Genomic DNA, 24,385 nt, shown 5'->3' on the forward strand with positions numbered 1-24,385 from the left:
CTATTGTGCTTTGTCTTGGCAACAAAATGGCTAGGCTTTTAACCTTTAACTCAACAGTATGGTGGACTTTCACATGGTAAGATGATAATTTGTATCATTTGAGTTACTGTTAGGTTTGCACACATGCTTCCCTACAAACAGCAGTGATGATAGATTTTTTTTATTCATTCATGGGATGTGGTCATTGTTGGCTAGGGCAGCACTTATTGCCCATCCCTAGTTGCCCTTGAGAAGGTGGTGGTGAGCTGCCTTCTTGAACTACTGCAGTCTGTGTAGGTAATTGAGATGAGATAAATGGCCAGATCATCTGTTTCAGATGTTGGTTAAGAGATAAATGTGCACATCCTCTGTACTGCACTGAAATGTCAGCCTAGATTCTGTGTTGAAGTGGGTCTTGAACCCACAACGTTCGGACCCAAAGGCAAGACTGCTACCCATTGAGCCATGGCTGGCACGCATGGCAGTTGTTAACTTCGACAATGAATTTCACAGAAAGTTATCGAAAACGACAGCATCTTTAAGCTTTGTTTATGCGTCATCAGTGAAGGTAATGTATTTGCTGGTTGGGAGATTGAGGAGGAGCAGGGATTTCTTCTTTTTATAATGTGATTTTTCAGCGTGCAGTGCAATCCCCCCAAGCTCCTTGGGAAGATTAGAATCCATAGAAAGTTTAATGGACATGAATGTACTTTGTAGTCTTACCAGAAAGATACTGAAGTTAAAAGGGTTAAATTGTGAGAACAGGTTTCATAGATGAGGCTTGCATTCCCTTGAATATTGAAGATTAAGGAGTGATCTAATTGAGGTGTTAAAGATGATTAAAGGATTTGATAGGCTGGTTAGAGGGAAATTGTTTCGTCTGGTAAAGAAGTCCAGAATAAGGAGGCATAACCTTAACATTGGAGGACTTATGTCAGAAAGCACTTCTTCACAGACACAACAATGGAAATATGGAACTTTCTCCCCCCAAAAAAGCCGTTGAGGCTGGGTTTAATTCAAAATTTAAAAATTGCGATTGATAGATTTTTGTCGGGCAAAAGTATTGAGGGTTACAGAACCAAGTTGGCTAGATGGAATTGAGGTAAAGATGAGCCATAATCTAATTGAATGATTGATCAGGCTGGAGGGGTTCAATGGCCTACTCATTTGCTTTTGAATATTTAATGTGTTTGTGTGCTATTCCTTGCCCACTATTTTAGAGGAGGTATTATCCCATTGAAAATAGGTTAGGTTCTATGTTAAATTAGTGGGCAGAGGACTATCACAAGTGTATTGAGCATTTGCCTGCTGGAATTAATATTAATGTCTAGGTTACAAATCATTTTTATTTGGACCATTCAAGTGGGAAAATTTATACATTCTGAAAACAATTGATTGTTGCTATTTTTAAAGTAAAAGCTTTTGAACCATTTTATGAGTTGCTTACAGATATTAAAAACTTAGCAGCAAATGATGACTCCATGTGCGAAGACTGCTAATTATTTTTCTTGAAGAAGTTCTGAACTTTCTTTGTATTTAAAAACTGAGATTCATCCTGAGAGTTTTGTTAACTCCATTTTACAGAAAGTGAAATTACTTAGCACATAGCAAACAGAACCAAGCATGGAACTTTATATTAATCACGTTGAAACCTTTACTTCAAATCTTCAAAATTTACTTCAAATTTTATATATCTATTTACTCATGAGATGTGGGCACCACTTGCAAGACCAACATTTATTCCTAGTTGCCCTTGAAAAGGAGGTGATGAGCTACCTCCTTGAACCGCTGTAGACTGCATGTGTGGATACACCCCCAGTGCTGTTAGATAGGTAATTCCAGGATTTTCACCTAGTTACTTGCGACTTATCGGCTTAAGCCTGAATGTTGTCCAGGTCTTGCTGCATATGAGCACGGACTGCTTTGTTAGCTGAAGAATCGCAAATGGAGCTGAACACAGTGCAATCATCAGCGAACATTCCATTTCTGGCCTTATAAGGAAGGGAATGTCATTGATGAAGCAGCTAAGATGGTTGGGCTTAGGACACTGCCCTAAGGAACCCTTGCAAGGGTATTTTGGAGCTGAGGCAATTGATCTCCAACAGCTGTATCCATCTTCCTTTGTGATAGGTGTGACTCCAACCAGTGAGAGTTTTCCTCTTGATTCCTATTGATTCAGCTTTACTAGGTCTCTTTGATACCACACTTTGTCAAATGCTGCCTTGATGTCAAGGGCAGTCACTCTGGCCTCACCACATCCCTGGGCTTCTGCACTTTCTCCATATTTGAATAAAAGTTGTAATGACATCTGGAGATGAGTGGCCTTGATAGAACCAAAACCAACCACGTTGTTGGGTCCCAGAGCTTTTGCTGTATCCACTGCACTCAGTTGTTTCTTCATAACACATGCATCAAATTGGATTGGCTGAAGACTACCATATGTGATAGTGGAGACATCAGGAGGAAGCCAAGATGGATCATCCATTCAGCACTTCTGACTGAAGGTGGTTGTGAAGGTGGTGGTGGTTTGCACTCACTCACTGGGCTCTGCCATTGTTTAAGATGGGGGCATTCAAGGAACCTCTTCTTACTATGAGATGTTTAATTGCCCACCAACATTCATGGCTGGATAAGACAGGACTACAGAACTTGGACCTGATCCATTGGTTGTGGGCTCACATAACTCTGTCTATAGCTGCTGCTTCCTCTGTATAGCATGTTTGTAGTCCTGGTGTAGTTTCACCAGTTTGGCACCTCATTTTTAGGTATGACTGGTGCTGCTTCTGGCATGCTCCCTTGCACTCCTCATTGTACTTGAACACAATCTGTAACCTCATGGCCCAGCATATCCCCCACTCTACTGTTACCATCAAGCCAGGGGATCAACCCTGTTTCAATGAAGAGCGCAGGAGGGCGTGCCAGGAGCAGCACCAGGCATACCTAAAAACGAGGTGTCAACCTGGTGAAGCTACAAGTCAGGACTACTTGTGTGTCAAACAGCATAAGAAGCATATGATAGACAGAGCTAAGCGATCCCAAAACCAATGGATCAGATCTAAGCTCTGCAGTCCTGCCACATCCAGTCGTGAATGGTGGTGGACAATTAAACAACTCACTGGAGGAAGAGGCTCCACAAATATCCCTATCCTCAATGATGGAGGAGCCCAGCACATCAGTGCAAAAGATAAGGCTGAAGCACTTGCTACAATCTTCAGCCAGAAGTGCCGAGTGGATGATCCATCTCGGCCTCCTCCAGATGTCCCCAAAATCACAGATGCCAGTCTTCAGCCAATTCAATTCACTCCACGTGATCAAGAAATGGCTGAATGTACTGGATAGTGCAAAGGCTATGGGTGTCATGAAAATATAATAATTTTCATAATATTGTGAGTTATGTAAAAGTAAGTTAATAGTGGGGTTTGGATTAGTTTCTCTGTGTGGATGTGTGTGGGGGGATTTAATTGAATTGGAGGCAGCTGGTTTGGAGCTTTTGAGTTATCAAAAGGGAAGCTAGGTTTGAAATGCTAAATACATAAACATGGCTGATGTTTTAGCGTGTGAGGAACATTTGCGTTTTTAGATAAATTAGGTTAGTTTGAATTTCAAAGAGATGGTAAGCTCTTACACCTAGCCGTAAGAGGCTAAGCCAAACAGTGTGTTTATTTTTCCCAAAGGTTACTGATAATATGAATGCTATGAAAGTGCATATTATGAGAAAAGTTAAGTTGCAAAGACATATTGGAACAATGGAAGTACATTACAAAGGGAGAAACGTCCAAAAAGGAGATGAGGTTATGTGTAAGGGAGAAGGCATTCTAAGATCTAACAAGTGTGAAAAGCCTCCAGCCTTTATGTATCAAGTTGCTGTCTACAGGAACCGAAGCGAAGAAAACTCACTCTGGACATCACTGTCCAGGGTATTGTGTGCTTTACCTGGGTCTGTTGAAATGTATTTGTTTTGCTGTTGCCTTAACGGAGGTGTAACTGGGAGTCAGATTAATTAGGGGATTTATGAGTTATTATAGTAGTAATTTGTAGACCTATGTATGTGCTTAAAATCTTTTTTATTAGTAAATACTTAATTTAGGTTTGCAAAAAATCTCTCAGCCTTGGTGGACTTATTACTACTGAATTCAACTCTTTCGAGTTATCAACAGTCACAGATTGCAACTCTTTCGAGTACAATTACAGTTCTTGGTTTCCGGGAGTGGGACATGAACCCACAACCCTCTGATTCAAAGGCGAGTGTGCTATGAACTGAGCCACAGCGAATTCAAGGTACACATCTTGAAATGCAATACAAATTGCAAAACAATTATGGCAGCTGTTTCAAATTTCCCTCTGGATTTGAGCAGCTCGGCACTTACCATCCGCTGTGCCATAACAATGGGCCCTGACAATATTCCGGCAATAGTACTGAAGATTTGTTCTCCAGAACTTGCCCTGCCCCTAGCCAAGCTATTCCAGTACAGCTACAACACTGGCATCTATCTGGCTATGTGGAAAATTGCCCAGGTAAGTCCTGTACACAAAAAGCAGGACACACCCAACCGGGTCAATTACCGCCCCATCAGTCTACTCACGATCATCAGTAAAATATTGGAAGGGGTCATCAAAAGTGCTATCAAGTGGCACTTGCTTGGCAATAACCTGCTCACTGAAGCCCAGTTTGTGTTCCGCCAGGGGCACTCAGCTCCTGACCTCATTACAGCTTTGGGTCAAACATGGACAAAAGAGCTGAACTCCCAAGGCGAGATGAGAGTGACTGCCCTTGACTTCAAGGCCACGTTTGACTAAGTGTGGCATCAAGGAGCCCTAGCAATACTGGAGTCAATGGAAATCAGGGGGAAAACTCTCCACTGGTTGGAGTCATACCTAGCACAAAGGAAGATGGCTGTGGTTGTTGGTGGTCATTCATCTCATATCCAGGACATCACTGCAGGAATTCTTCAGGGTAGTGTCCTCAGCCCAACCACCTTCAGCTGCTTCATCAATGACCTTCCTTCTTCCATCATAAGGTCAGAAATGGGGATGTTCGCTCATGATTGCACAATGTTCAGCACCATTCACGACTCAGATACTGAAGCAGTCCATGTCCATATGCAGCAAGACCTGGACAATATTCAGGCTTGGGCTGCCAAGTAACATTTGTGCCACACAAGTGCCAGGCAATGACCATTCCAACAAGAGAGGATCTAACCATCGCCCCATGACATTCAAAGGCATTGCCATCACTGAATCCCCCACTATCAACATCCTGGGGGTTACCATTGACCAGAAACTGAATTGGACTAGCCATATAAATACTGTGGCTACAAAAGCAGGTCAGAGGCTAGGAATGCTGCAATGAGTAACTCACGACCTGACTCCTCAAAGCCTGTCCATCATCTACAAGGCACAAGTCAGGAGTGTGATGGAATACTCCCCACTTGCCTGGATGAGTGCAGCTCCAACAACACTCAAGAAGCTTGACACCATCCAGGACAAAGCAGCCTGCTTGATTGGCACCCTGTCCACAAACATTCACTCCCTCCACCACCGACGCACAGTAGCATCAGTGTGTACCATCTACAAGATGCACTTCAGGAATTCACCAAGGCTCCTTCGGCAGCACCTTCCAAACCCACAACCACTACCATCTAGAAGGACAAGGGCAGCGGGTAGATGGGAACACTGCCACCTGGAAGTTTCCCTCCAAGTCACTCACTATCCTGACTTGGAAATCCATTGCTGTTCCTTCACTGTCGCTGGGTCAAATTCCTCAAACTCCCTTCCTAACAGCACTACGGGTGCACATACATGACATGGACTGTAGTGGTTCAAGAGGGCAGCTCACCACCACCTTCTCAAGGGCAACTAGGGATGGGCAATAAATGCTGCCCCAGCCAGCGAAGCGCACATCTTGTGAATGAAAAATAAAGGACTAGAGTTGGTCCCCTGCCTTGATGTTACTGATAAAATGAGAGTTTTGCTGGACCATGAGGTTGGAATTTCTTGTGAAATACAATTCTACTGTTGCTGAGGACCCACAGAACCTCATGGGTGCCTGGAAGATGGTGCCCTTATTGTTTATTTAGTAACAGTGAAATGCAACAGTTTGATTCCAGAATTTTTATTTTTAACTTTAAAAATTGTAACACAAGTGCACGAGCTTAGGCAATTTAGTTACAGACAATATTATACTGGACAAAAATAAAAATACCTGGAAAAACTCAGGTCTGATAGCATCTGCGGAGAGGAATACAGTTAACGTTTCAAGTCCGTATGACTCTTCAACAGAACTAAGGAAAAATAGAAGAGAGGCGAAATATAAGCTGATTTAAAGGGGGGGGGGCGGTGGGACAGGTAGAGCTGTCGTTTCACCCCCCCCCCCCCCCCCCCTCCCCCTTTAAATCAGCTTATATTTCACCTCTCTTCTATTTTTCCTTAGTTCTGTTGAAGAGTGATACGGACTTGAAACGTTAACTGTATTCCTCTCCGCAGATGCTGTCAGACCTGCTGAGTTTTTCCAGGTATTTTTATTTTTGTTTTTGTTTTGGATTTCCGGCATCCGCAGTTTTTTGCTTTTAATATTATACTGGAACTGTTTTTCTGAACTTTGATTACTTATAAGGATACGAGACAAAAATTCCAAGGGTCTTCTCAGTGGATGTTGTGTTGTGAAAGAGTCAGCTCGTAACGCTGCTGCAGTCCTTTAGAGCATTGTTTGGTTTAAAAATATCATCAAATCCGATATAGAGCTTTTGTTTTGAGGCTTGAGTCCTATTTTGGTTGTTTGCCTGCCACACTGACTTGGCTGTAAATGTATAAATATCCAAACAACTACATCTTGCATTTACATAGCATCTTTAACTTTTTTTTAAAAATGGCCCCAAGGCCCTCTCAGAGGCATAAGCAAACTAAAATGCTGACTAAATTTAAACTTTTTAAAATGTTATTTTCAATTTACTGTTACTTTGATTATTTTAAGAATGGAGTTTGTACATAGAAAAATGCTGTTCTGAAATAACCAACATGGTGTTAATTCGAAGGGAAAGGAAATCTGAATTTAAACAAAAAAATATGGCAAACACTCAGCATGTTTGGATGCCTCCTGTGGAGAGGCCAGGACTTCATATTTTATATATGGATGTTTTGTTTTGATGAAGGATCTATACCCTCCATTCATTCTCTAATTGTGGAGCCAGCATTTTCTGTTTCTGGTTTAAAGAAAACATTTGCAAATCGCCCTTATTTGTATGAAAGAGCACTTGTCTCAGGAAAATTCAAACTGATCTTTCTTCTTTAAGAAAGAGAGTTCTTTCGAAAAAAATAACTAATGTCCCTAAATGTCCTGCTCCATTAGCCTTTCATGTTGCCAGAAAGCTTTTGGAAATAGATTTTGGAATACACTAACTATAACTTATTTCTTGTAGGGAATCTTCACTCAGTTCCAGTACAGCAAAGAAAAGGTGTTGCCATCTGATGCCTTGCGTAGTGCTCTTGCCAAAACTTTTCAAGATGAACAGCGCTTCCAGATGGGGATCATGGATGATGCAGCAGAATGTTTTGTAAGTAAAATGACACTACCTGAGTTCACTTTATGATTGATAGATAATACACTTCACAATAGAGGAGCTGCCCCATTTTTGGAATGCTTATACCATGGAAAAGTGCTTTCCATAGGCGAGGAAAAGAGCTCTGTTGATTTAAAAAAAAATTAGCTGTTAAAAGTACTCAAAGCAGGTGAGAAAAAAAAAACCCTAAATATTATTTACAATTAGGAATTCCACCCTCTCTAAAATTTTGCTTGGCAGTGACCAGGAGTTATACTGATGCTAAGCAGCCAGACTGACTTTAAAGAGCTCCACAAATGCTCCTTGTCCTTTATTTGTAGAACCAAACACTGATTTGGCTCCTTGTTTATAAATTTGTTTAGGAAGGGAACTTAGACCATTTTCCTCCTTTCAGTTGATGCCGTAACCTGCCACATTGTGCTTGCTTAGCTATAAGAGTCACCGACAGCTGAGATTTATCAATAAAATATTGTATAAACTTGAGATCTTAATATTTCTTCACAGTGTTGCAAATATCTGGTTCATGGTTCATATTTTAGAGGTAATTTTTAGTTTTAGGGATTAAATTTAACTGTAGAAATGGAATAAATCCAATAAAGGCAAGCTTGAAGTTTGTTACCCTTAAAAGGTTGGGACCATGGTGACTTAAGAGGTTAACAGCGAGGAAGATAAGATCATAAAACAGCAGGTGGGCTTACTTAGCTGGGGAGCTGGAGACATGACGTCTGCAATGCTAGCAGTAATGGCCGTCCAGAGAGATGTTTGTTGTGGGATTTAGACCAAAATTAGTTTAAAAGCTTTCAGTAAACCCTGAAAGATTGTAAAACCCATTTACTTCATCAGGTCAAAGAAGAAATTGTTAATGAGGGCTAATTTGGTTTGAGGACATCCAGAGCAGGCTATGTTGTCATGGAGATGGGTGGAGCTCAGGAAGGTTCTTTGGTTTTAATTTACTTGGATGTCTTGCTGAGAGTTAGTTACAGTTTGGACCTCCTGGTTTGCAGCTCACTGAGAGAAGATAGCCAGTGTAAATGGCAGTTAGATAGACCTGCACTGTAAGTAGAGTAAAAAACTAACTTTGTTATCCACTGTGTGGAAGGCAGCTGAAGTTTAATCTTAGTCTGAATTGTGTGAGGGAACAGAAGCTTGAAGGTTGCCTAGTTTGAAAGTAGTGATAGAATCAACAGTGGCCTTCCACAGAGTCTTGTGCCAAGGAAAGCAACAGGCAGATTAGCTTGGAAGTATTGGGAAAGTAACCTGAACAAGAGACTGAGGCATCCATAGTCAAGAGGTAGTAAATTAAAGTTTTATCCCCGAGAATTTTACCTCTGGAGCCGAGGAGAATTCTCCAGACAACTGTGGCATACTTGTGGGTGGCCCCTACAGAAATGAATAGCTTTAAGATTGATGTGCCTTAAAAGAAAATTCTTGGGGTAAATAAGAAGTAAATCTGAGTGCATAACATATATAGTTAGAAAACATATTGTTAAGTTAATAATGCTTGTTTTGTTTATTTTTTTAATGTATAATAAAGTTTGTTGAAGAAAAAAAGTGAAATCTTGTGGCATTATTCTATTGGCTAAAACAAGGTGTTCAGATTTCTTTTTAAATGTTAACGGTCCCTAACCAAATCGTAATGAAATCTTTTCCTCCTTTTTCACTTGGCCCATAAATGAAACATTATTACACCACAACAGTCTGCATCATTGGAAGTCCATCTGTACCTATAGCAACAACTGCCATGGCATCTTTTTCAGTTGTTGTATCCTATTACAATAGGATGCTACTTAAGATTAAACTCTGGTCTATCAGCATTCTTCAGGATGGATGATAACTTGATTTACTTTTTGATGGTGTTGGGCGTTTAGTCAAAGTGGAGGATATATAGTAATATAATTAAACTTGAACCAAACCTGGAACATACCTTTTCCATGCAGACCCTTGCATGCTTTCAATTGTTCATGCAGGTCTTTAACTTGGTACAGGCCCATCAAAAGAATAACTATTGTTGCCCCAGTTACTTGCATTGAGAGTAACTTCGATTTAAATATTTAACAAAATACTGTTAGCTTTTTAATCATTGTCATTTTGGTACAGTCATATTTAGCAAAGTAACTTCAAATTCAATCAAAGGTAATGGGTAGCATTTCAAAGTCATGTTTTTTTTCTGCATTACTGATTCTTTCCCATTATCTGCTCAGGCAGATTTCCTTATCTGGACTACCTTAGATTGAAGCAGTTAAAGAAGCCAAGTCAACATACATAAATTGTGGATTTTGGTTTCAAAACGACAGGACATTTTGTTGAACAATTTATTGCTTCATTTAAAAGCTACAAGACTTTGGGCATTAATTTTTACACACACTTAATTCTGCATTAAAGCTATGTACAAAAATTAAAAGATGCATGCTCACTGGGTCTGACTAGAATGTTTGTCGTTGCAAAGTGAGAGCTACATCACTCTTGTGATGTGGGATTAAAGTACCATATTTTGAACTCTGGCATGTATTTGACAACACAACACATCTTAGTGCAGCTTCTGGGTTTTTGTCCAGGAGTTATGAGTTCTACTTTAGACCATCAGAGTGATTGTTGAGAATATTGATTCACTCAACAAGACTCACCAGACCCACCTCTAATATGTTAATATAAGTACTGAGATAACATACCCATCAATGGTGTCCATTGCTCATTATTTACTACATTTAGCCACACCCATCTAACTTATTTAACAACACCGACATAGCCCATAATAAAGTAAAAACCTACGATTAAGACGTTACTCTTGCTTTGAGACATTGCTATTGATAGTTGATGTGCTGAAATTCAATATTGAATGAATCGTTTTCAATTATGGGAAAGCTCCTAATACTGCATATGACTGTTTATATTCTTCACAGGAAAATATCCTCATGCGAATACACTTTCACATCGCAGATGAAACGAAAGAGGACATATGCACAGCTAAACACTGCATTCCTCACCAGAAATTTGCGATGACTTTATTTGAACAGGTAGGAGATGTTTACATTCCCGGCAATAAGGATTGATTTAAAAACCATCTTCTACAAGAATTTAAATTTGTATTTTTAAAAAAATTTAAGTCTATCTCAGATATGTTTTAAGCTTAAGTCTGAGGTTTATCCCTTTCAATGCTGAATTTTCTTGACAACTTTTTCCAACAGAAATATTAGCTATCCATGAATGTTCAACATATTGCAATGGTGTAAAATGGTTGCTTCTGAAAAATGTTAGTTGATAATCTTGTTGCTTTTTTGAAAATAGTCTAAAAATGTTACATTACCATAGTGCTAAAAAGAGTAACAGGTGTTATATTTTTGAAATGGAAGTCAGATCTTTTGAGTGCTGCTGCAATATTATTTTTGCTATATGTAGTGCAAAAAAATGAATGAAGCAAGAACAGCTAAATTAAGAAGACAGCCAAATGAAGATATTCAGACAGTTTGATCAGTTAACTTTAGAATGATGTTTTCAACCTGAATGGAAAAAGTCCCTGGCTCCATGTGATGTTGACAGGATTTCCAACAAGCTTTGCAGTTGGACTCCATGATCCTCTGATCCTCATTAGGAACTCCACAATATAAGTAGATTTTCTTGACCATATAATCATATTTTTGTGAAACAAAAACAGAATTACCTGGAAAAACTCAGCAGGTTTTTATCATATTTTTGTGTGTGTTTGTGGAATCTATTAAGTATAAAATGAAATTGGAAGCTTTCTCTTTTGCCTGGCATTGGATGTCATTGTCTCCATCAACAGCTAACCAGTTTTTAAAATCCTGTTAATAATATCCAATATTCAGCAAGGACATTCTGCTTTAATGACTCCCATAGTGATGTGTGAAAGCATGAACAGATAGCTTGGAAACTTAGTAGTAAGTTTGTCTTTTTGACGGACTGTGCAGAACAATTCTTTCTTGCAGTGTGTTTGTACCAGCTGTGGCGCAACATCTGACCCACTGCCTTTTATCCAAATGGTGAACTACATTTCGACAACTGCATTGTGGTAAGCTGTTGCTAAAAATAATTTTACTGAACTTGAGCTTTACATAGCAACTTTCTCATACAAGAAGATTCTAAAAGAACTGTAATGATGTGAAAAATGCAAAAGCTTGCTGAGCAGTGTGCAGCATTCCTGGCTGACATATTGAGGAATTAAGTTACTTTATTTTACAATTTCAAACACTGAAACCACGAACATTGACTTCAAACAGGTTTATGTATGGCCGTAGAAATTGAAGGGTTTCAGATATAGTGTAGTCTGGTCAAACTCTTAATGTACAAGACTATACTAGACAAATTATAGTAAACGTTTTAAAGTGCTGTAGTTGCTAGAGGATGCTTCTTGCTGATGAAGAAACATCTTATCTAATAATAAATGTTGCAGTATTTCTGCTATGTTCTGGCAGGCTGCCTCAAGAATCTGAATAGGGAGCATCTTTGAAATGCTGAAAATCTTACTCTCATAAAATCTTGAATTACTTAATGTTGTGTAGCATCTTGCACTTTACCCTCAGTGCATAATTAAAATAATGTTGTGCACTAAAGATGGTGTAATCCTCCAATGGAGGAAATAGAGAATAGAGAAAGGAATTCCTATAAAGAGTGGAGCGCATCTTCCTTGAACAGTATGTCCATTTGCCTGCAGAGGAAGAAGTGATGCTAGATCTTGTTATGAGTAACAAATAAGTCAGGTAGATATGAGTCATATGTGGATAAACAACTCAGGTGACCACAATATGATGAGTTTATGGTCCAGCAAGCAAGGAAAAGAGTTAAAGTAGGAGCATATGCACCGATTAGAATATGGCAGATTTGAGAAAGTTGAGCTTGTTGAGATGTGGTGGAAGGAGAAATTGGCAAGAAGGATGATCAACATGGGATATTAGAAAAAGGAGATTGCAAGCAATCAGATTAAAGATGAACCATTAAAACCATTTAAAAAAAAAAATGACAACTTTTAGGGTATCTTGAACAAATAACGATGAATGAAACATAAAATTGACGGGCATGTAATATAGATATGATTAAAAATAAGAGGAAAAAAGGAGATTGCAAAGTCAATAAACTTGGCAAGGAAGTAGTATGAGGAAAGAATCTCGTATTAAAAGATTAATAAAATATTCTACAAATAGAGTTGTTAACTGTGACGTGGAACCATTGAGAAGAAGGAAAATGAACTAGTAGATGGTCGTTAATCTTTGAAATCCTGTATCCCGAAGAGCAGGGGAGACTACATCATTGAATATATTCAAGGCTGAGTTAGACAGATTTTTGCTTTTCAAAGGAATCAAAGATTATGGGGGCAGACAAGAAAGTTGAGGTCACAATCATATCAGCCAAGGTCTTACTGAATGACGGAGCAGGCTCGAGGTGCTGAATTGTCAACTCCTGCTCCTATTTCTTATGTTGTATAAATGGACATTGGCCATGATTGTGCAATATTTACAGAAGAAAAGTGTTTGAGGGAGGATCCCACCCCGATTTTGATTTGAGAGGGAAGTGAGAGACATTATAACAAATAACAGGAAACTAAGAGAGGACGGAGTCCTGGAACCTGATGGGATACATCAAGAATCCTGAGAGAAATGAGGGGGCTAATAGCAGGGTTCTAGAAATTACATTTTAGGATTCAGTTGAGAGCAGGTATGTGCCAGAAGACATCAGCAGCTTTTGTTAAAGGAAGAAAGAGGGTAGTGAGTGTCAGAGGTTTAGAGGGAGAATTCCAGAGCTTTAGGGCCTTGACAGCTGAAGACACAGCCACCAGTGATGGACTGATTTAAATTGGAAATGTGCAGGAGGCCAGAATTGGAGGAGCCCAGAGATCTCAGAGGGTTGTAGGGTTAGACATTACAGAAATATGGAGGGGTGAGGCCATGGAGGTATTTGGAAACAAGAATGAAAATTTTAAATTGAGGCATAGCATAACCAAAAGCAAGTGTAGCCAGCGAGCACTGGGGTGATTGGTGATTGGTTCGAGTTAGAGCATGGGCAGCAGAGTTTTGGATCACCTCAAGTTTACAGGGACTGGAAAACTACCAATGGAATTACTTTTCACAAAAGGAGACAGCTAACCTGTTGTCGGGATGAAATCTTTAAAGATGAAGTTACAAAGTATTTAGGTGAAAAGAAAATATTTAGAAGGAACTAACATGGATCTCCGAAAGGAAGATTACATTTGATAAGCCTGATCAAATTCTTTGAGGAAGATATGGTGGATGTGGGAAATTTAATGGCAGTTGATGACACTGACCTCAGGCTATTGGGGGAGGTTAAGAGGAAAGGAATTTTGTGATGAGTACCAAATTGGATTTTAAAAAATGGCTAGAGGTGAGGAAACGGGCAAATCAAAGTTAAGAATAGCAAGTGTGTAGTGAGCAGGATTCTGTTTTGGGACCCCTTCTGTTCACTGTTTAAATCAATGATCTAGATTTAGGGCATTGAGTGCTGTCCAAATTTGCACGACATCAAAATAGGCATAATTAATCATTCTGAGAACCAAAGGAAGCTGCAAAGAGATATTGGGCTGAATTTTGCCATCGGCGAGCAGGGGTTGGGGCCCGCTCGCCGACGCGCAAAATGACGCGGGATGACGTCAGGGGAACCCCTGACATCACCGCACCCCATTTAAATTTTCAGGATGGCGGGGGCACAGCCAAATCAGCTGTGCGCCCGCCGACCTGTCAATGGCCAATTGAGGCCAATGACAGGATAATTAAAACAATTAAAGGACCTGCCCGTCCAACCTTAAGGTTGGCGGGCAGGACAGGAGCCCTGGCGGGCTTCTGAAAAAACATGAAACCTCATCCACCGGCAAGATGAGGTTTCATGTAGGATTTAAAAAACTTTAATAAAGTTTTAGTGAAATTTATTCACATGTCCCATCTTGTGTTACATTGTCACATGAGGGGGACATGTTAAGGATTTTTTTATTTTTCTATTTTTAATGTTTGAACAACTTTCAGCGATCTCCCTGAGGCAGCACTTAGCCTCAGGGAGATGTGCGCATGCGCGAAAGAGCGCAATCTCGCATTTGGAGAATCCCCGCCCTCACAGGAAGTGCATAGCGCTTAATTGGCCCGCCCACTTAAAATGGCAACGGATATCAGCTCCCCACCCGCTGGAGATTGGATCGGGCCCGCCTGCCCAGTAGGCAGAAAATTCTGCCCATTGAAAAGATGGTGGAAAAAGCAATAAATGACATACGGAACTTAGTGTCAGTAACTGTGAGAATGGTACATGTTGATGTAATACAACATCTAATTGGAACAGGGAAGGTTGGATGATATGGAATAGCGGAGGAGTTTTTGGATTCAGGTTGACTAGAAATTAAAAATACCATCTCACGTGGATAAAGTCATTTTAAGGTAGAAGCTAATGGTAAATATTGAATACACAAGACAAGATGTAATGAACATTTATATAAAACTTAAACCACCATTTTGAGTACTGTCTGCCAATTTGGATGCCACATCACAGGAAGGATGTCAAAGCAATAGAGAGCGTACTGTGCAATTACACTAGGGTGCTGCCTTGATATCAGCAAATACATATATAAAGAAAGACTTGCAAAATTGGGGCTGCTTTTGTTCAAGCAGAGCTTACAGGGTGATTGAATATGCTTAAAATTATGAAATTATAGTACAAAATAGATAGAAACAGACTATTTCCAAAACTTGAAGGATCTAGAATGAGAAGGCATAGATATAGGATTAAATATAAGACATTTAAGACAGAGAACAGGGTAACCATACTACTTTACACAAGAATCATGAAGCTGTGATTGAAACGGAGCATTCTCGCATTGAAAGATAAATTAGATGGGTGATTGAAGGGGTATGAGAAAAAGACAGGCACATTGAATTTTACCAAGGAAACTGAGAGATTACAGAACTCCTTCTGACGGAAATGGTTCTGTGAGAGAAGGGATGAGGTTATGTTTTGCAGCTTGTGAGCTGCCTTGAAATAGAACAACATACAATTTGGGTAAGTCTGACGACAAGCCTTCATTGTAGGCTTTCTCTCATACGTTATTATTCTGCAAAAAATAGCCTTGTAAGAATGTTTAATTCATAGATTACTGAGAACTGCAACTGTAGGTCTGTACCACACTATAAAGTCATATTTAACATGAGTTTTTCTTCAGTGTAAGTATTGTTTACAGTAGCCATTGGGGTAAAAAAATGTTCAGGGATAAGTGCTTCAAATCAACAGCTTTCTAGAGAGATGCAAAGGGTGACCGACCTGCATTTTGAACCAAAATGTAACATTTAAATGGTGCACAATGTGCGAACCTAAAGGGAGAAAAATGTTAATGTTTCCTAAGAAAGTTTTCAAACATTGTGTAAGATACCTTGGGATAATATGGCAGTCTAACTTAATTATGATCAAGATGGGTTGTGCATAATTATCTTGCATAGGAAATTGTTTAGGCGCTTAATTAAATTTGAATAACATAGCAAAGTCTTGTACATGACCAAGCAGCAATCTTTTTAATTCGGGAGAAATAGTGATAAACTTGTCAGTGTCTCTGTTGTGGATGTCCTACAGAGTGTGGGCTTTGTTGGTTTTCATGGGAACCAATTCCTTTCTGTTTTGTCCCTTTTGTGTAGTAATCAAGCAATACGTATGATGGAAAGACGTGAGAAACCAACGCCTGACATGTTTGGGGAGCTTCTGCAGAATGCAAGCACGATGGGTGATCTTAGGAACTGTCCAGTATGTGTCTATTCACTCCTAGTTCTCATTATCTGAGATCATTTAAATACAAAGGAATCACTGCTGGTGAATGTATTTGCCTTATACTTAATGGGATGAAGATCATCTAATAATGCAGTTAATTTACAGAATTACTTTTATGCAAAGTAATTCTCCAATGCATTGATGTTTGTCATGTTGTGGGTTGTAGTTTGAATAGTACCATGACAACTGCGCAGGTGCTCGTTTGCTTGCATACAATTGTTTGAAAGTTGCCACTTGATATTTGGCTGCTCAGTCCTAACCCATTGGTTGGGGAAGATCTGCACAGGGCAGTGATCAGGATACTGCATTCCTAGCCTGGGAATATCCATGCAGCAGCTCTTCAGTGTGTACAAACTGCTAGCAGATTAGCTGGTGACACGTAAGTTTAGTGTTTACTTGCAAGTTGTAATGAAAAGGTACAAGAGAAAAGCTGATTTTAAAATTAAAATAAATAGGACAGAATTGCACAGAAAATAAAAATATGTCAGTATATTAGTATTTTGTGATGCAATTTAATCATTTTCAAGAGACTTATTTTCTAAATCACTTGTCTCCACGGTGGTGTCTTTGTATCATTAATGTGCCACGGTGAAACCAGTTCAGAGCCCACTTAATGACTTGTTGGTATTCATTTGTGCTGAAAATGCCCAACTCCATGGTAATTTTTACATTCTTTGGAAGATACTCTGACAATGTAAGTGGAATCTCAATGACTACAGTTCATTGTTGAATATGAGAAGTTCAATAGCTGTAAGCAGTTTCTGTCTCCTGAGTGGACTACAAAATAACTGGTAATGAAATAAATGTGACCTACTCTTAATCTTATTCAGATCATTGAAGTGGTTTCATGATATAAGCACAGTTCAAGCATTTGTAATTAAAATGTTATTTGTTTTGTCCATTTGTAAAATGTATTGTCTTTGCATAAATATCCTAATTTATATCAGCTAAGCCATGTAACTTTACTTAGAACAAAAGTGTATTCACTGTTTTATTTCTTAATAACTTTCCAAGCCATTTTTAAACATGTACTTGAAAGTGTTGCTTCAAATTTTATGCATCTTGATTTCTTTCCTTTCTATTGTCCTTAATCTTTGTACTTTTAACCAACACCCCCCTGCCCCACCCATCAAAAAAGATTAAATGTCCAAATGAGTCTAGGATGAATTTGATGCCGCTTACGTTTACAGGCATATAGTATGAGTCCATTGCTTTAGCTTCACCTAGTTGCCCTACTGTTTTAATGTACATGAAAGTCTTAAATAAAGATCAATAAGGGGTCTGCTCCTATGTTGTGTCGAATATAAGGACGCAATTGGTTTCACTCAGCTTGATTTGAGTTTCAGTGCTGCCTTATATAATGCTGCTGTTCTCCTTAGCAACAAGCCTGTGTGCTGAAGCAATAAAGCTGAGAAGCAGTGTCTTTTCATTGACCATGGCTGAAGATTTCCCCAATCACCTCTGGCATTAATTGTAAAATTGTATTTTTATGACTATTAACAATTGTGCTTATGATATAGTTAGCATTTTTGAGATTTCCTGCAGTTTCTTGTGCTCATTTCACTTCTAGATTGATATAAATTGACAGGTGCTGATTAGTAGAAACCTGTACATTCTGTCTGTTAATCCTGAGTGTCTGCTACAGACATTTCATTTTATGGGGGTTGGGAAGGATGGGAAAGGCAGAACTGGTCTTATGAATAGCAGTGTACAGCAGCTTCAAGAATACTTTCAGGTAAAATCACTGAAAACATGTGGCCATTTCAACTCTTGCTGCATTAATTTGAGATGTTAATATTTGTTGACTAGAACTCTAGGCATTAAGTTAGTTAAATGTTATCTACTAGAGCATAGGGTTCCAAAAAAGGGTGAATAAATGTATCAAATTGCCCATATGGAAGGTGAACCCTGAAGTTAATGTTCAGAGTGTATTGCACTGGTACTGAGCTGCTTATTGCTACTGACTGGTAATCGATCTTTGACAGTAGTTAATTAGAAACTGGAAAGACTCTCTCTTCAATGATGTGACAACTGTATCCGTTGTCTTTTGAACATGCTTGTGGTATAATCTCAATGAGTAAGGTCCTTTTATTGATCACTGCAACCAGCTCAGCAGAAACTGCATTGTCCAGTTTTTCATAGCTTCATAATGAAAATTACAAATTATTGTGCATATTTTTTGCAATAGATTTATTATGTAAGTGAAATAGAATGTCATAATTGGGACTTAGAAACTATTGAATGAACAATGTTCATGCACAAAACTTGAGTTACTGCCAAACAGAACCTCTGTGAGACTGCCCAGTTAATTTTGTGATCTTCTTTTATTAGTCCAGAGTGGTATGAGGTGGAGATAGCAAAGCATATTTACAAATAAATAACTTTTATCATGCAGTCTTCCCATTTCAACATGTAGTCAGCATAATTTATTTTTCATCTTTGCAGTTAAGTAAGTTTTTCAATTATTCTATTAAATCTGAGAAAAGTGGTAGAATGTACTATTTTAATCACACACAAAGCTTTCATAATACTAATCTTTTAGTAACTTAAGTCACTGCAGACTTTTTTTTTAACGTTAATTAAAATTTGTAATCAGCTCGATTCTTGTTCAACCTCCACAAACAGGTGAAAACCCCATCACCAGTGGGGGCTCTGAATGAGGATTAGTAGTCATTTTGGCTGGCTGACCTGTTTCTGCCTCCTTCCTTACGCTGGGCACAAAGCCCTGTTACAACATTCAGTTGACTTGGCTGAGGCTGAAAGTTGAACCTAGTGCTTTCCTGGTCTTTGCATTCACTGAGCGGTTCAGGAGCTTCAGCTTTTATACTGCCTCTTCAGTGGCCCACTAAAGGGAAGAGAATTTATTTATAATATATGCTGCAGTGTTTTATTTTTTGTCACTACAGTAATTTTTTAAGTTGACCTAAACTAATCCTGATGAGAGTGCAGAGTAATTTGTTCTCATCTTCCCCCATCCTACCTCTTCATTGTCATCTCTTCTTTCTCTCCCTTTGTTTTGGGAGGCAACTGGCTTCCACCAGGTGCCTCATTAGATGAATGAAATTGGGAACTTATCACAGTACTGGAGTGAACCTGCAGATGACCATGTTGACACAGCACGCTTGGGGGTAGTAGGCTGTACTGTTGTACAATAAAAGCTTCCTTCTGTGTACAGAATTGTAATGCAACAATGGGTGATCTTCAAGGAGGTGATGTTTCAAATACACGCTAGGTACATTTCAACAAGGGTGAAAGGTAGGAGAACCAAAATCAGGGGTTATTGGATGATGAGGGAGATAGGGAATATGATGAAAGAAAAAAGTGGGTATGATGCCTTCAGGTGAATTCTTCAAGCGAGAAGCAGACCAAGTACAATAAGTTGAGAAAGGAAGTGAAGAGGAAAAATAGACTGGCAAAGAGAGAATATGAGAACGTAACAGCAGTTAATGTAAAAGGGAACTCAAAAAATCTTCTTCTGGTATGTAAATAGTAAGCAGGTGGTGAGGTGGGGTCTATTAGGGACACAGAAGGTGAATTATGCTTGGAGCTGCAGGGCAAGGCTTGAAAACATGATGAGTACTTTGTATCAGTGTTTACTAAGGAAGAGGATGCTGACAAAATATTGGTAGAAGCAGAGATGGAGAGGTAATGGATTGGGTTGAAAATTGATAGGCAGGTTGGACTGGAAAGGCTGCCTGTACTTAAGAGTGGATAAGTCACCTGGTCCATATGGCTTGCATCCCAGGTTGAGTGGGGTGTAGATAGCAGTAAGACTTTTTCATAACCTTCTAATCTTCCCTAGATAAGGGTAGGTGCCAGAGGATTGGAGAGTGACATCCTTATTCACCAAACGGGGTAAGGACATTCCTAGTAACTACAGGTCCGGTTAATTTAACATCAGTGGTGGGTAAGGTTTTAGAAGTATTAATCAGAGAAAAAAAATCAACAGGCCCTTGGAAAATTTTGAATTAATTAAGGATTACCAGCACAATGTAAAACGCAGATCATGCTTGACTAATTTAATTTTTTGATGAAGTCACAGAGAAGGATGATGAATGGACTGCAATGGATGTTATCTATATGGATTTTGAGAAAATATTTGACAAAATACAACATAAAAGACTGACTAACAAAATTGGAGCTCATGGAATGGGAGAGTCAGTGTCAGCTTGGATAAAAAATTGACTTCAGGACAGAAAACAGTGAGAAGTGCTAAATGGTTGGTTTTCTGACTGGTGGATATTAGAAGTGTTCACCAAGTATCAGTGCTGGGACCGCTTTTTTAATGTATAAATGACTTGGATATTGGAATACAGAGTAAAATTTCAAAATATACCAAACTTTGAGGTGCACCAAAGAGTAAGAATGATAGCATTTCCAAAAGGCATCCGATAAGGTACCACTCAAAAGATTAATATGCAAGATAAGGGCTCATAGAGTTGGGAGTAATATAATAGCATAGATAGAGGATTGGTTAACGGACAGGAAGCAGAGGGTGGGCATAAATGGAGTATTTTCATGTTTGCAGGCAGTGAATGGAGTGTTGCAAGGATCAGTGCTGGGGCTCCAGCTATTTACAATCTATTTTAATGACTTAGATGAAGAGACAGAGAGTAATGTATCTAAGTTTGCTGATGGTGCAAAGCTAGGTGGAAAGGTAAGCTGTGGGGAGGATACAGAGAGGTTGCAAAGAGATACAAACAGGGTAAGTGAGTGGCAAACATGATGGCAGATGGATTATAATGTAGGGAAGTGTGAAGTTATTCACTTTGGTCGTAAGAATAGTAAAGCAGAATATTTTTAAAAAGGTGATAAATTTGTAAGCGTTGATATTCAAAGAGAGAGATTTGGGGGTTTTGTGTGTCTAGCTCTTTGAAGATGGCAGAACATATTGCGAGAGTAAATAACAAAGCACATAGGATCTTGAGCTTCAGAGATAAAGGTATTGAGAACAAAAGCAAGGAAGTTTTCCAGAGCCTTAATAAAGCTCTGGGTAGGTCACGATTAGAGTATTGCGTCCAGTTCTGGTCACCACAAGGAAGGATGATGCCTGAGCAGGAGATTTGCCAGAATAGTTCCAGGAATGAGGGATTTTGATTACAACTTTAGATTTACTGATTTTAGTTCTTCTTGAAACGTAGGAGTTTGAGGGAGATTTGTTAGAGGTTTGCAAGATTATAACAGGTTTAGATAAGGGAAACAAAGAAAAGCTGTTCCCATTAGCTGATGATACAGGAACTAAGAGACACAGTTTTAAGATTTTGGGAAAGATATTAAGGGGGGGATGTGAAAAAGAACTTTTTTTTTTACAGAGTGATAATGGCTTGTTGCCTTCAAGGGTGGTGGAAGCGGAGACAATTAATGATTTCAATAGGAATTTGAATGGGCACTTGAGGGAAATAAACTTGCAGAACTGCGGGGATAGAGTGGGGAAATGGGACTGACTGGATTGCTGTACAGAGAGCTGGATTGAACTGAATGAGCCAAATGGCTGCCTCCTCTAAGCTCTGACTCTAGGACTTCAATGAGCACTGAATAAACTCAGTGCTGCTCTTGTTTGTTTTGGTTTTATGGGTACCATATAGGGAACTGAATATATATATTTTTTTAACTTTGATTTCCTTTACAGAGCAACTGTGGTGAGAAGATCAGAATCCGCAAAGTGTTGATGAACTCCCCTGAGATAATCACTATTGGTCTGGTCTGGGACTCCGATCATTCTGATCTTGCTGAAGATGTCATCCATAGCTTAGGAACATGCCTCAAACTAGGAGATGTAAGTTGGTTATTACTGTTTATTATTGGACAATAAGGAAACAACATCGAGTACTTTGTATCAATTTTTACAAAATACCAGTAATAACAAGGAACTTAAAGCTAAGTCAAGCAGAGGAACTTTGAAATAAAAACAGAAAATTCTGGAAAAACTCAGCAGGTCTGGCAGCATCTATGGAGAGAGAAACAGAGTTAATGTTTCGGGTCTGTATGACTCCTCTTCAGAGTTAAAGAGAAGTAGAAATGTGATGGATTTTATACTGTTTGAGAGACGGTGGAGCGGGTAGAGCAAAATAGGTCAGGGAGGTGGGAGCTCAGGAGAGATTGACAAAGATGTCATGGACACAAGACAAAGGGAGTGTTAATAGTCGTGTTAAAGACTAATAAAGGTGCTGATAGTGGCATAAAGGTAGGATAGCAGAATATGTTAATAGCAGAACAAGGGCCATCGCTCTGTGAAAGCACAACATAAAAATGTGACAGATGGCCCTGTGGTGGCAAGGGTGAGAGGGTGTGTTGGGGAGGAAAAGTATTTTTTTAAGAAAAGGATTCGAAAAATGAATAAATAAAATTTTAAAAATTGGATTAAAAGGTGGGCAAAGATGGAGGAGAGAGTTCATGGTCTGAAGTTGTTCAACTCAATGTTAAGTCCTGAAGGCTGTAAAGTGCCTAACTGGGAGATGAGGTGCTGTTCTTCCAGTTTGAGTTGGGCTTCACTGGAACATTGCAGCAGGCCAAGGGTGGACATGTAGGCATGAGAGCAAGATGGTGTATTGAAATGGCAAGTGACAGGAAGGTCTGGGTCATGCTTGCAGACTGAACAATGGTGTTCTGCAAAGCGATCACCCAGTCTGCGTTCAGTCTCCCCAGTGTAGAGGAGACCGCATTGGGAGCAGCAAATACAGTAGACCAAATTGAAGGAGCTGCAAGTGAAGGGTAAGTTTTTCCAGGCCCAGGCAAGAGCATGAAGTGGCACCGATGCACAGAAAAAGAGTTGTGGGAGGGGGCCTGAGTAGGACTGGAACAAGGAATGTTCCACATACCCCACAAAAAGACAGGCATAACTGGGGCCACACCTTTTATTTGGAGGAAGTGAGTCAAATTAAAGGAGAAATTATTCAGTGAGAGTACAAGTTCAGCCAGGTGGAGGAGAGCGGTGGTGGATGGGGAATTGTTTGGGCCTCTGTTCAAGGAAGAAATGGAGAGCCCTTAGACCGACCTGGTGGGGGATGGAGGTGTGGAGAGACTGGACATCCATAGTGAAGAGGAGGCAGTTAGGGCCAGCAATCTGGAAATTGTTGATGTGATGTAGGGCATCAGGGGAATTGCGAATGTAGGTGGGAAGAGACTGGACAAAGGGAGAGGGAGTCAAGATAGGAAGAAATGAGTTCTGTGGGGCAGGAACAAGCTGACACGATAGATCTACCAGGACAGTCCTTTTTGTGGATTTTGGGAAGGAGGTAGAAGCGGGCTGCCTGGGGTTGGCAGACTGAGTTTGGAAGCTGTGGAGGGAAGATCTCCAGAGGAGATGAGGTCTGTGACAGCCCTGGAAACAATGACATGATGTTTGGCGGCAGGGCCATGGTCCAAGGGGAGGTAGGAAGAAGTGTCTGAGAATTGGTGCGCAGCCTCTGCAAGCTAGAGGTCACCAGACAACAACAGCACCACCCTTGTCGGCAGGTTTGATGATAAAGTCAGGATTGGACCTGAGAGAACGGATTGCAGCAAATTCAGAAGGAGACAGATTGGAGTCGGTAAGAGGAGCAGAGAAATTAAGACGGCTGATGTCACACCGACAGTCCTCAGTGAAAAGATCGAGACCGGGTAAGAGGCCAGATGGCAGGCTCCAGGTAGAGGGAGAATGCTGGAGGCGGGTGAATGGATCCGTTGAACTGGGGGAGGACTCCTGCCCACAGAAGAGTTCAGCATCATGCCGAGCCCGAAATTCATTGAACCCAAATTCATACTTCGACTATAGCTCCTCATACCCTGCTTCCTGTAAGGATTCCATCCCATTCTCCCAGTTCCTCCACCTCTGTTGCACCTGTTCCAATGATGCTGCCTTCCAAAACGGTGCTTCTGACACATCTTCCTTTTCCTTAATCAAGGGCTCCCCCCACCAACTGTGGTTGACAGGGCCCTCAACCATGTCCGACCCACCTCCCACACCTCTGCCCCTCACCCCTCCCACTCCCTCCCAGAACCATGATAGGGTCCCCCTTGTCCTCACTTTTCACCCCACCAGCCTCCACATTAAAAGAATCACCCTCTGCTATTTCCACCAATATCAACATGGTGCCACCGCCAAACAC

General features: G+C 40.0%; 1 protein-coding gene across 9 annotated transcripts in view; it reads left to right on the plus strand.

Moving 5' to 3' along the window:
* The window catches only part of usp54a (ubiquitin specific peptidase 54a), a 136,648-nt gene that overhangs the window by 71,904 nt on the left and 40,359 nt on the right, over nucleotides 1-24,385 (plus strand). For all 9 annotated transcript variants that reach the window (XM_078530888.1, XM_078530889.1, XM_078530887.1 and 6 more), the window contains exons 4-8: nucleotides 7,395-7,529; nucleotides 10,436-10,549; nucleotides 11,480-11,562; nucleotides 16,169-16,274; nucleotides 21,928-22,074. In XM_078530888.1, coding sequence (XP_078387014.1) covers nucleotides 7,395-7,529; nucleotides 10,436-10,549; nucleotides 11,480-11,562; nucleotides 16,169-16,274; nucleotides 21,928-22,074 — 585 coding nt within the window. The remainder of the gene's footprint in view (nucleotides 1-7,394; nucleotides 7,530-10,435; nucleotides 10,550-11,479; nucleotides 11,563-16,168; nucleotides 16,275-21,927; nucleotides 22,075-24,385) is intronic.

This window comes from Cetorhinus maximus, chromosome 27 (assembly GCF_964194155.1).
Source record: "Cetorhinus maximus chromosome 27, sCetMax3.hap1.1, whole genome shotgun sequence".
In the NCBI taxonomy this organism is placed as follows: domain Eukaryota; kingdom Metazoa; phylum Chordata; class Chondrichthyes; order Lamniformes; family Cetorhinidae; genus Cetorhinus; species Cetorhinus maximus.